This window comes from Anopheles darlingi, chromosome X, assembly GCF_943734745.1.
Source record: "Anopheles darlingi chromosome X, idAnoDarlMG_H_01, whole genome shotgun sequence".
In the NCBI taxonomy this organism is placed as follows: Eukaryota; Metazoa; Arthropoda; class Insecta; order Diptera; family Culicidae; genus Anopheles; species Anopheles darlingi.
The window spans coordinates 2,357,501-2,369,759 of NC_064873.1; the positions used below are offsets into that span (position 1 = coordinate 2,357,501).

The following is a 12,259-nucleotide window of genomic DNA, read 5'->3' on the forward strand; positions in this document are numbered from 1 at the left end:
ATGCCTTGAGCAGTCTCATTATCGAACCGCAGCACGCATCTACCTCCCAAAACATCAAAACAAACAGAACACACACACACGCACAGACACACACACACATACAATCACCTATCAACAGCTGGTCGATCGCTGCCTCTGCCGTTGCGCCACTAACGCGTAACGTAACGGATGCACACGATGTTAGCGTTACGGTGCGTTACCCCCCGGGGGGGGCTTCGGAAACAAACGGAAGCGACGGAAGCGACGGCATGGCGTTAGGCGTTAGGCACGGAGCCGGCGCAGGAGATGAAATCGTACCGGAAGGCGCCCGGCATGGTTCAGTCGTGCTCCTACCGCTAGACCGTACAGAACGCTGCTGCTCTGCAAACTATCTCTCTCTCTGTCTCTCTGTCTCTCTACTCGAGAAACGCGTCGACGACGCGTCGTGTGTTTCGTCGGCGCGGAATTTCCCGTAAAACCACCCGGACCCGGACGGACACGCAGTCCGGGGCATCCGGACTTTCTGTGTGTGTGTGTGTGTGTCGTTTGCCATCCGGACACTGCTGCTGTTGACGATGGCGACGATGACGACGACGGCAGCAACAGTCGGTAGCAGCCCGTACCGGCGAATCGGTCTGTGTCTGCTGCTGGCGATGCTGCTTACCTGCGTGCGTCCCGGAACGACCTACAGTGAGTTTTTGAAACACCGACGGAAACCGTTACGGCGACGCATGGTGGTTACGGTGGCGCGTGCGAGTCCGTCTCTGTTGCATACTCTGCAGGCGCTATGAAGATATACGCTGATGACAACGACGACGGCACAGCGTGTCTCCTCGAGCGTGCGTGTGTGTGTGTGTGGGGGGGGATGGTAGAATGTGGGGGAAGGTTGCATTAGTGGTCAATTTTTGAGAGGGAGGAAGGTTCGAATCAAATTTAGCGACCGAGAGACCGAAAAGGGATGTCAGCTCAGCTCGCAGCTCCTGAGCCTTGAGATGGTCTGAGATGCCCTGAGGTGTCACCGGACACCGGCAGGTGCAGGCTCCTCAGCCCTCAGCCGCCCCGGGGTTAATGGGTAATTTCGAATTTCTCTCGACCCGGAGATTAGAGAGCCGGCGGCGGGCAAGTTCCAATCCAAAAGGACATCCTTCTCCTGGGTGCGCTGCTCAGGGTGGTGCCGGCGATCGGGGCCGGGGAATTAATAACAATCAAGCGACCATCCGGGGCGAAAACCCCCCTTAAGCACTCACCCTTCCTTTTCCTTAACCCCCACCCTCTCCTCAGAATCCACAGCAGCAGCCGTCTCCAATCCTTCATACGGCGGGACTTACTATCAACCGTGACCGTGCGACCGCTGCCGACCAGAGCGCAACGATTGCGATTGCGTGCCACGGCCACAATCAACCCGTTGGGACACATCCGCCTTGGGGTTCCAGCCAGCTGATCCCCAGGAGTCCCCGTAATACACCTCAAAACGCACGCACACACACGGAAACGGACTGTGCTGGCTGGCTGGCTTTTGACTTTTGATCGAATCGAATCGAAAGGCATCGGAGGACGACGACCGTTGGAAAACGCGCACACTGATTCAATCGATCGATGCCCATATAGAGGAGCGGGGTTCACCGGTCACCGGATATCCGGATCTGCGACCCAGTCCGAGTCGCAGTCACCGTCGAATTCCTCCCTTTTTTCCTTGTGACCACAAAATCCACGAACGCCTCTTCGATGTTGCAGAGAAGTGGCAGAGAGGAGGAGCAAAAGGAAAGGAAGAAAAGAGAGAGAGAGGAAAGGGAGGGCGGTACGGGCTGGCTGACCGATGGTACCCCCGGGAGTTACCGAGCCCGTACGCGCTCCTCTGGTTCAAACCTCTGAGGGTGAGGAAAAGCGAGACGCACAGCGAGGCGCAAACAGGTATCGCTTCCCCCTGTAGCCATACCTATACAGGAGACTGCTTTAGTCCTGCTCCTTCCTTTACCAAGGGCAGCGAAAGAGTTATCCACAGTAGCGATGCCACTAGTGTCACTTACTCCAAACGTGACACGTGCGTTCGAGTGGCGTTCAATTTCTTTCTGGCTGTAGAGGTTTTAGAACGAAGAATAGCCGACACATAGCGGGTTTACGTCCTTGTGATGTAGAAAGAAGTGCCCCGCGTTTGATTCTAATTTCTACAGCTTATCTACTAAAAGCTCCTTCCTTATTCTCTACTCCCTCCTGCCCTCGTCTACCACGCTACGGCACAATACAATTCGTATCAATCTTCGTCCATGTTGATGTACCATTCATTTATCGTCGTCGAATGAACTTTGAAGTTTTTTTTTGGGATTGTGCGAATAATCCCAAGGTTTCGCGGTCTGATATCGATGACCAGGCAACTCGACCGAAGAAAGTAAAGAAGAGACCACACGACCGACACATCCGGGGACCTGGAATTCTGGAATTTCCGTTCCTCATTTCCGGTGCCGATTTTCACGCACTCGCGTGTGCAAATACACACGCGGCAACATTTTTGTGATGATTTCCGATGTGAGTTGCGTGGATTTTTCTGACCCCAATGTTGCCCTGTCCTTTCCTCCTTTTCTGCTCCGTTTAGTTTAGGATCTTGGCCGTGTTCAGTGGTTACTTTGAAATTGCCAAAATGATTGGCCTGAACATGTCCATGGTCGAAGCGCCCCGAATGTCACAGGACAACCTGTTTTTAATTGCATTACTCTGATGCTTCCCCCCCACTTTCCCTTCTATACCTCTGCACACATTCCACAACACGTGCAAGGATCAACAGCAGGAGGATACCCCAAAGAATCATGTTGTATCTGCACGCAGCATCAGCAACAGCAGCGAGTATAGAGTTTCGTTCAACACATACACGCAGTAGGACTTCACACCCGGTGGTGTTTGTCGGTGCGTGTGTGTGTGTGTGTGTGTGCAGAACGGCAAACTTTTTCAGCAGCAGAAGCGCTGCGCTGGCTCAAGCTGGCGCCGCTCCAGGGCTTTAGCTCTGGAGGGGAAGCCATAGCAACCGAGACAGGGACCGAGAGAGAGAGAGAGAGCCAAGTGCTGCTCGGTTGGTGCTAAAGTGGTAAAGTGGTCCTGGGGGGACAAGTTTGTCCTATGCACAGCCGGGCCCCCCCGGGGGGGGCATCAGCGACAACGCATCGATCCGGATACTCCTACTTATCCTCTTGCTGCTACTGCTGCTGCTGCTGCTGCTGCTGCTGCTTGCATCTTCGAAACTTCCTAGCCTCCGAGACTCGGAATCTTCATCGCGCGAACTTGCCTCGACCAGCAACCAGTTTCCGGCGATTGGAAGGAGAAGGAGATTGGATGGTTTCAGCAGCTATAGCCTCGCTGCTGCTGGAATCGAATTACTGTCCGAAATCAAAAATTGATTGATTAAATCGCTTCATCGACCTGGCACCGGACCGGAATGGATGGCCTGGAAGCGCGGACCAGCGATTGCCAGGTCGTCCGAAGCGATAGAGAGAGAGAGTCCGAAGCAAGATTCGATTATCTCGCTGGCAACCAGCAATCAGTGGTAAGCGGTTGCCAACCAGCCAGCCAGCCGAAGTAGTGGCGTGTGGTCTCTTCTTTACTTTCAGCTCACAAAAACAAAAATAAAGAAGGAGAAGCTGTCGCCGCCACAGCGCGTTTCGCCAAATTAGCGCGTTTTAGCAGCCGCAAAACATCGCCCCCCCGGGGGGAATGGGGAGATTTGCGGATGCCTTGCCCTCGGATGGTGGCCCCGGGGGGGGGGGGGGGGGTTTGTTGACACAAAACCGGAGTGGGTGGCCATTGCGGACGATCAAAAACGACGAGCGTTTCCAATTACGAGCAGTCGGCGTGGCTCTTCTGCTTTTTACGAGCCTATGTGTTATCGGCTGTTATTACTATTACCCACTACTGTGGGCGCGGGGCTGCCACGGTCCGTTTGTTGCCCCTAACAAGTGGCCCCGCACTTTAAAGCTGACGTCGAGAAGCTCCGAACACCTCAACAGGCAGTGTCGAGATTCGAGAAAGGGATTTTGGGTGAAATGCTCACCAGTAAATATTTTTGGTGTAAAATGTCCCAGCTATTCCAGCGAGCCCCGAGCCAATGTGTCTTTGTCGTTGTGTGTGTGTGTGTTGCCTGAATCGTCGGCGATCACGCAATCTCGAATTCGCATTCGGATTCTACCGACCCAAGGTAGGAAGCCCAAATTTTCGGGAATCAGTTTCGAGGTTCGAGAGTTCGTCAAACGCTCTAACAAACAAACAAACAAGATGTAACCTGAGGGAGGGAGGAGGGTGGCTTGTTAAATTGCGCAGGGGGCAGAACACCCTAGCAAAACCCAGCCAGCGACTGGCAGCCCCCTGAAGGGCTTCTCTCCGTGCAACGAAGCTCAGGTAGTAGCCAGGACGACGACCGCGACGACGACGAGGACGATAACAGCGGACGGCGTTTAACTGGAACTGAAGCTGTTTGCAACCTACTACACCCGGCATCTAGCTGGCAAATTGGTATCGGAATGCGCTTTGATGCCGCTTTGTACCTACTGTACCCTTCCTTCTTTCCGTGCTCTCTCTATCTCTCTCTGTTTCTCTTTCTGTGAGACACAAAAGAAACGTTGCGTGTGCCCGTGGCCCCGCGAGCTTTCAAACCGCAAGCACTCCAATTTTCCGCACCAACAACATCTAACTAACTGCCTGTCGGCAGATCGATTACCTCAAGCCGTCCTCAAACGACGACGACGATCAAGAAGATGATGCGGAAAACACCGTGCGGTTGGTAAAAACATGGGGACGCGTGGTATTGCCGCCTGTCAGGATTATCAAAGAGTGGTTGTCGTCGTCGTCCTCGTCCTCGTCGTCTTCGTCAACACTCGACAAACAGGAGAGCACCACCCTCGAGACCGGAAAGGCACTTACCACTCAGCGTAACCCTTTTGTGGCTCTTAGTTACAAATTCAAATCCAACCACCCCTCTCCCCTCAGCTCCAAGATGAACAGCTGAGTGTCGCACGCGCGCGCGCGAAATCAGTTGAAAGGGACCAGTTAATTAAAGCATATAAGGACACCGACGACGACGACGACGACGACGATGACAACATTGGCAGAACGAAGGTGAGGCGACGAAGGCGAGGGCGGACAATCCTCACCAGTTGTCTCACGGGAGTTGGTGGTGGTAGCCGTGGCGTCGCTTGAATTGTCTCAAACCGCCGAACGCCCAAAACAGCCAGCCAGTCAGCTATCTTTCTCTCTCTCTCTCGCTCTCTATCCCTCACGGGAGGAAGAGCCACGCTCCGGCATATTAATTCCCTGCTCCCGAATGGCAAGGATGAGGATGTAACAGAAGGGTGGAAGAGAGGGGGGGGGTGTTGTCTTGGCTGCTACATTGTGCACTGGCGTGTCATAAGGCAATAGAACGTTGCCGGGGTCTCGTCGCACACCTGGGGCGTCTCTATTCATAAGTCATGAGATCCGCTGCCCCCCCCCCCGGGGTGGTTCCAACCCCATCCCCATCCATCCCCTTTTCATCTGTCTCTCTCTCTCTCTCTCTCCGCGAACGAGGACACCAGCACACCGGCTGCAGTTTTGTTGCAAATAACGCTGGTGGAATGACTTTTGCGCTTCGGTTTTTTTTTACAACTGATGTTATCCTGTGTGTCGTATCTATCCTTCGGTGGGAGGGTGGGGGCATTGCCTTGTCTTGTCCTGTCTTGTCTTTGACCGTCATCGTCGTCGGCGTCGTCGTTGTCCGTTGTTTTGGCTCGGCCGCTGCCCGCCACTACGCTACTACTTTTTGCACATGTTTTGTCCAGGGTGGAGGGGGGTGCGGGGTGGGGGATGGGCACCGAGCGGTACACCGGAACACACCGGGGCCATCATCAAGGGGATTCATCAAGCAAATCCGGCGACGACGGGCCGCGCGTCCCCGGGAACCTCGGGAGGAACAGAAGCAGAAGGGGTGCTACCGATGTTGCCGTGATCCATCCGGGAAGGATGGAGGAAGTAGTAGTGGTTGGGGTGGGGGGGAAAAAGTTAAGCCTTTGCTTGATGGGCTCTCGGCCCGGGCCCGGGCCCGGGTAAAGTATGTCTATGAATATTCAAACACCTTCTGGGAATGGAGGGAGGGGGGCTTCATCACCACCTCCTTTGCCATCCCCAACCCCCCGAAGGCAAGCTATTTGTAGCTTGCGACGGAGTCTCTTGCGGTGGTGTGCTCGGTTCGGTACAGTTCATTCCCCGGGTTCCCAGGAACCGCCATGTCCTGGCGCCATGGAACGTTCTTGAATCTCGTTGCGTGCCGAGCAGGGTGCACGTGCGCGCGTGTGTGTGTTCGTGCCAACCACTAGCTGGGTAGCATTCCACCACGAAGTCAACGCTGCTGCTGCTACTGCTGGACAGCACAAAGCGGGGAGGAATGGGAGGAAGGCCCCTAGTGTGAAACATCAGCACCATCATCCTAAGCACCTTTAATGAACTTCCCTTTCTCATGCTCTGCACGGTACGGCAACCGGATGGAGAGAGAGAGAGAGAGAGAGAGAGAGAGGGTGACGTAATGTCATATTTTGTTATCATCGTCAAAAGCTCGTACGAAGACATTTTTCTTCCGATTTTTTTTTTTCGTTCTCGACCCTCCACCTCATCAGCACCAGCAGCAGCTTCGTCATCGTACACCCGCACCCCATCCCACCCCCTCTCCCCTCCGTTTCTGTTGTCATCGGCTGGTGGATCGTGGAGGTGGATGCTGGATGACGTTATCGGCGAGGGAAGGAAGGCAGAGAGAGAGAGGGATGAAAGGTAGCGGTGAGGCGGTGACGGCGGTGGAAAGAATGTTTTGGAACATGAAAATAAAATTCTTAGCCGTTCGTACGTCGCACACACACACACACACACACAGAAACACATCGGCGCACATCGCACGTGCAGCAAACGGCACTTGGAAATAATGGGATTAAGGGTTTGGGAGGGGGGGGGGGGGGCTGCAAACTTTTCTGCATCGTTCCTTCCACCTAGGCTACTACCCCCCCCCCCCACTCCCTTGTCACCTCACCAAGTGCTGAAATTAAATTCCTTCAACATTCCAACGATTGTTGTGGCCACATTGATGAGACCTCGGATCTCGGGCCTCGGAGGGATCCTCACGATCCCTGCCTTGCATTCCGAAGCACTCAGCACCAGGATCTCAATGCCAGTGTCTCCTGGAAGCGGGTTAATGGGCATAATGATGATGATGATGAAACAGAAGGACGTCACGTTTTAGACATTCATTATCTTCGCGCCGTTCTGACGCAAACTCCGATTCTGGCACTGGAGTGCCGATAACCGATCCACCGATTATGTTTTTTTGCTATAAAATAGAGAGAGAGAAAGAGAGAAATAAAAAGGAGTTAGAGAGAGAGAATGACGAAGATGACGTAGAGCTTGTAGAGGTTGTGTCTAGAAGGTTCTAAGAGCGCTTTTCCCTTCGTCTTTCCCTCTGTTTGGTGCAGACATCTCCACCACACAGCTGCACACGCTGCTGCTAGACCACGGGACGCTGAAGCTGACCTGGATGATGGACTGGTACAAGCGGGAGGTGCTGTTCCACGTGCAGAACACGTTCGCCCGTGGCCGATACCGGACGTTCGCGATCGGTTTCTCGGTGCGCGGTGAACGAGCCCGGACCGATCTGTGCGTCTTCTCCTATGGCCACGGCCTATACCAGCAGGTGCACGATGCGTACACGTCACGCGATTTCGGGCGCCTGTACGTCGATACGCTGCAGCACTGCGAGGTGATGCGGGTCGACGACAATTCCGTCGCATTTCGGCGCAAGTTCGACACGTGCGACCCGCAGGACGTACCGTTCCATGGTGGCACCATGTACGCGGTGTGGTTCCGGAGCCACGAGCTGCTCGATCTCGCCACCAACTGGACGCTGATGCCGAACGTGAGCCGGCACGATTGGGGCTCGCTGCCGGTGCAGCTGCTCCGGGCTGACCAGATCCGGGTACCGGAACAGGGGCAGCAGCAGCCCACAACCACCAGCACCAGCAGCACCAGCAGCACTACCAACGCAGTGCGGCCTGTCGAAATCCGGCTGGACCGGGTGGCGGTACCGGCCGATGAGACCACCTACTGGTGCCGGATACAGCGGCTCCAACCGTGGCTGCTGGCGGCCAAACATCATATCGTGCAGTTCGAACCGATCGTCGACCAGGGTGCCGGTGGGCTGGTGCATCACATGGAGGTGTTTCAGTGTGTGACGACGGGTTCCGATCCGCTGCCGCTCTACAATGGCAACTGCCGGGATATGCCGGCGGCCGGTAAGCGCTGTTCGAAGGTGATGGCACTGTGGGCGATGGGTGCCGGTACGTTCACGTACCCGCCCGAAACCGGTCTACCGATCGGGGGGCCCGGTTTCAACCCGTACATCCGGCTCGAGGTGCACTTCAACAATCCGGAGCAGGTGGCCGGTCACATCGATAGCTCCGGTATGCGGCTGAACGTGGTGGCGGCACTGCGCCGCCATGATGCCGCCATCATGGAGCTTGGGCTCGAGTACACCGACAAGATGGCGATACCGCCGGGCCAGGTCGCATTTCCGCTCACCGGTTACTGCATCGCCGAATGCACCAGGGTGGCGCTGCCCGACGACGGTGTCGTCGTGTTCGGTTCCCAGCTGCACACCCATCTGCGGGGGGTGCGCGTCCTAACGCGCCACTTCCGGGGCGCCACCGAGCTGCCGAACCTGAACCGTGACGATTTCTTCTCGCACCACTACCAGGAGATACGCCAGCTGCGCTACAAACCGCGTGTCCTACCGGTAAGCTAATCCACGCGAGTTCTACGTCCAATAGTCCACTCATGCGCAAACACACCCACACACACACACACTTGCTACACAGGGCGATGCGCTGGTGACGACGTGCTACTACGATACGCGTGGTTATGAGACGGTCACCCTCGGTGGTTTCTCGATCAGCGACGAGATGTGCGTCAACTATATCCACTACTATCCGGCGACCGAGCTGGAACTGTGCAAGAGTGCCATCTCGGAGAAGTCACTCTACAACTACTTCGCTTACATGCGCGAGTAAGCCAAGCCCCGCAAACACGCAACACCTACCACACACCACCCACTTAACTCTCGGTTTCGGTCGGTTTTCAGGGTGGAGAAGCAGGAGCGGATCGTGCCGGGTGGGGCCCGCTCGGACAACTATCGGGCGATCCACTGGACGCGAACGCGCGCCAACGAGCTGCTGGACGTTTACCTGGCCGAACCGCTGAGCATGCAGTGTAACCGCTCGGACGGTACCCGTTTCCCAGGGTTCGACTGGGAGGGTGCCCCGATCACACCGTTCAGGCTACCGACCGCACATCCGCCGACCCCCACGAAGGTACCACGCTGCCCTCGGGTACCGGCGTCGTTGGCCTGGTTTAAGCCGCTGGCCGAGGGCCACTGCGATCGCTTTGGCGAGTGTCTGTACGCCGAGCAGAAGCTGAAGGAGTAATGCCTCGTGGTCAGTCAGCCCGCGGTGCCCGCATGCCGAGTAGTCTCACTATTGTTTCGTTTCGCCAAATCACAATAAACAATCCTGTGTAAAACCTCTACGGTCGCTGCAGTGTCGCCTGTGTACCTTCCGCTTTCCCACGGAGGTACAGTTTATTGAAGTCGCTTTTTATACATTCCGCGGGTGAAGGGTGTTTACAAAGCCGAATGAAGGGGGGCACTTCATTTATGCACTACATGGTGCATGAATTAATGTAAGGAACAATGTACTAGTGTGTGTGTGTATATATATACTTATATATATGGAGGATGTATCCCTAGCGGTAGGGATGGATTTGGTTGGCCGACTTGATGTTCGTCTTGATGCCGGACGGCATTTTGCCGAGTGGCGCCCCGGAAGGTGAGATTGCGCTGAGCGGCGAGTTTTGGCGGATGTTTGGCGGGATCATGATGCCTCCTGGGCCCATACCGGGCCCGACCTGTGGCGGAACGGCCAACCCAGCACCGAGACCGACAGCAGCCACCAGGGCCTGCGTGTCCGCCATCGAGCTGGTCTGTTGAATGCCGGGCCGGGACGACGATTCGCTTTCCCAGTCCTCTTTCGCCTTTCCGAGTATGTCCCAGACGTGGGCGATCACCTTGGCGAACTGGGCCGCCTGCTTGATGGCCGCTTCGTGCAGGAGATTGTTCGCCTTCGCCTCGTGTGCCGCCAGCCGGCTCTCGGCTCCAGGATCCGGCTTGGTACGCAGGTAGTCCGGGGCTAGCTCGTGCGAAAACACCGGTATGCGGCCCTCGGTCAGCTGCAGCAGCGTTTCGTCCCGCTCCAGTGACAGCATCAGCGGCAGCACAGCCAGATTCCGTAGCGGCGTCCCAATCTCACCACTCAGTAGCTTCATCAAACCCGTCAGCTGGCGGACCCCGAGACGACGAAAAGAGAGAAATGGCGTAATGGTTTTATACAGCATTCATACAGGTATCGTTCCCCCTTACGCGAACCGGAGGCCCTGACATGGACCTGACTCGCCCTTACCTGGCCCGAGATGAGCGCAAAGTTGTCCAGAAACGTTGGCCAGTATATCGATTCCGATTCCGTCTCCACTCGGTGTATCATCGTACTGATGGAAACCTTCAGTTCGTTCAGCCGGCTGATCGCTGCATCGAGCAGCATCTCCAGTTGTTTCTCCTCGCGCTGCATTATGCAGTCAGTCGTGTGCTTTTTGAGGGGAGAGATTCTTTATCACTCTTTATCACGACAGGGGTAAATCACGGGAAAAAGCGCAAATGACGAGGGAAATTACACCATCCTCAACCGGCCTTCAGAGATTTCCTTCTGCTGGTGGCACCCTGTGTCAAAAAAAATCTCGTTTGTTTTCATTCGCGAAACTTATCGTTTTCGGCGCAGTTATCGTTTACGGCTTTTTCAGGAACTACAATTCAAATTCAACGATTCCCACTAGTTTCACTCCTGGGTCCATAACCGGGTCCGACCTGGGGCGGAACGGCCAACGCTTTACTGAGCCCGACAGCAACCACCAGGGCCTGGAATAAATCGCACATTGGAGTCACCGTTGGAAAACGCAATGACCGCACGCAGACGCAACAAGTGTACCATTCAAATCCAACAATGCAAAGCTTCGATCAGATTCTGTGTATTATTCATTCCAAACATAAGAAGGAAACGCAGTTAGCCACGGCGCTAGAGCGCACCCATATCGAATACTATCGCTGTCACTCAAAACGCAAAAATAATTTAGTTTTCTGGTTAAATATTTTTGATGAAGAGAAAGGGGGTAGGAAAGACGAATCCGGTTAACTGTTGCTTAATGGTTCGTGTTGGATCGTTGAATCGATTCCCAGTCAGCTCTATGGCAGCGGCTGGATGGAAAACGATACGAATTTCCTTGTCGAACCGAGGCCGGGAAGTCACACAGCACATGTCACGTCTAGTCGCCCTTTTATCGTGATTGAAGTAGCTAACTTACTGCGTTTGTATGGTAAAACGGGCGAGTGACTAACGCGTCTAAGGTTCCGGGTAATTTGGTTCCAAGTATTTTATGTTCGTAAATAATATAAAATAAATTATTTGCTTATAGCCTATCCTAATGCGCGAATTTCTCGACCTATTATTCATGATGTTTTGGGGTTGTTGTTTTTCTTCAGACACCCGCTGTTGTCTTTTATCCATGGAACTAACCCATAATGCCCCTTTCGGATGTTGCAGTGGCCAACCGACCTCGGTGACACCTTTCTCTAGTTAACAATCATCAGCTGCTTTCCCCTACTTCGCTACTACACTAGCCACATTCTATAGCCAGTGGCATCTCTCTTTCAACAATACCTTTGTCTTCACTAAAGCTTCCTGCTCCTTTGTTGCGATAGTATCTTCTTTTTATATAACCGTAATCCTAGTTCGTATAGGTTAAGAATAAATAAATCAAAAACTAACAAACCTTGTTCGTTATCTCGCTCAGCGTGTGGTTTCTTTTGAAATATAAATCTCAATGTCGCTATTACGCACTCGGCATGTCCTTCAGGTGTACAACTTTACCCTAACTGTTTCCCTACAAATTGTTTAAACATCAAGCAGCGATCGCAAAACTAAATCCATCAACGTACAGTGTGCATCGGGCCATTCGCCCCGAAAAAACAAACCCCGTGCCATTATGCAATCAGAACAATTAGCTGAGTTGCTACTTCAATATGAAGAATTCTGCGGCGGATGTTTATCGAGCGCTCGCAATTGCTTAAGGTGCCACAAATTAAATGGTAAAAATACAGTGGCGCATATTGTTTTCTACCGCTCTGATG

The 12,259-nt window shown here is 54.1% G+C and overlaps 2 protein-coding genes across 2 annotated transcripts; one reads left to right on the forward strand and one right to left on the reverse strand.

Annotated features, from left to right (window-relative positions):
- The first annotated feature begins 535 nt into the window (after positions 1–535).
- Positions 536–9,495, forward strand: LOC125959952 (tyramine beta-hydroxylase). Its single transcript, XM_049693004.1, has 4 exons — positions 536–669; positions 7,449–8,764; positions 8,847–9,034; positions 9,110–9,495. The coding sequence occupies exons 1-4, from the start codon at positions 555–557 to the stop codon at positions 9,450–9,452; spliced, it is 1,962 nt and encodes a 653-aa protein (XP_049548961.1). The 5' UTR covers positions 536–554; the 3' UTR covers positions 9,453–9,495.
- A 62-nt stretch (positions 9,496–9,557) lies between these two features.
- Positions 9,558–10,783, reverse strand: LOC125960041 (mediator of RNA polymerase II transcription subunit 8-like). Its single transcript, XM_049693196.1, has 2 exons — positions 10,482–10,783; positions 9,558–10,359 (listed from the first exon to the last, which is right to left on the reverse strand). Exons 1-2 carry the CDS (start codon positions 10,644–10,646, stop codon positions 9,769–9,771), a joined length of 756 nt encoding a protein of 251 aa, XP_049549153.1. The 5' UTR covers positions 10,647–10,783; the 3' UTR covers positions 9,558–9,768.
- Positions 10,784–12,259: the final 1,476 nt, after the last annotated feature.

Excerpts from the sequence above, each read along its gene's own strand:
- LOC125959952 (XM_049693004.1), top strand. The coding sequence starts at position 555 with ATGGCGACGATGACGACGACGGCAGCAACAGTCGGTAGCAGCCCGTAC. Across the intron at positions 670-7,448 it reads GCGTCCCGGAACGACCTACA|ACATCTCCACCACACAGCTG; the intron begins GTGAGTTTTTGA and ends TGTTTGGTGCAG. Across the intron at positions 9,035-9,109 it reads TACTTCGCTTACATGCGCGA|GGTGGAGAAGCAGGAGCGGA; the intron begins GTAAGCCAAGCC and ends GTCGGTTTTCAG.
- LOC125960041 (XM_049693196.1), bottom strand. The coding sequence starts at position 10,646 with ATGCAGCGCGAGGAGAAACAACTGGAGATGCTGCTCGATGCAGCGATC. Across the intron at positions 10,360-10,481 it reads TTGCGCTCATCTCGGGCCAG|CTGACGGGTTTGATGAAGCT; the intron begins GTAAGGGCGAGT and ends GGGGTCCGCCAG.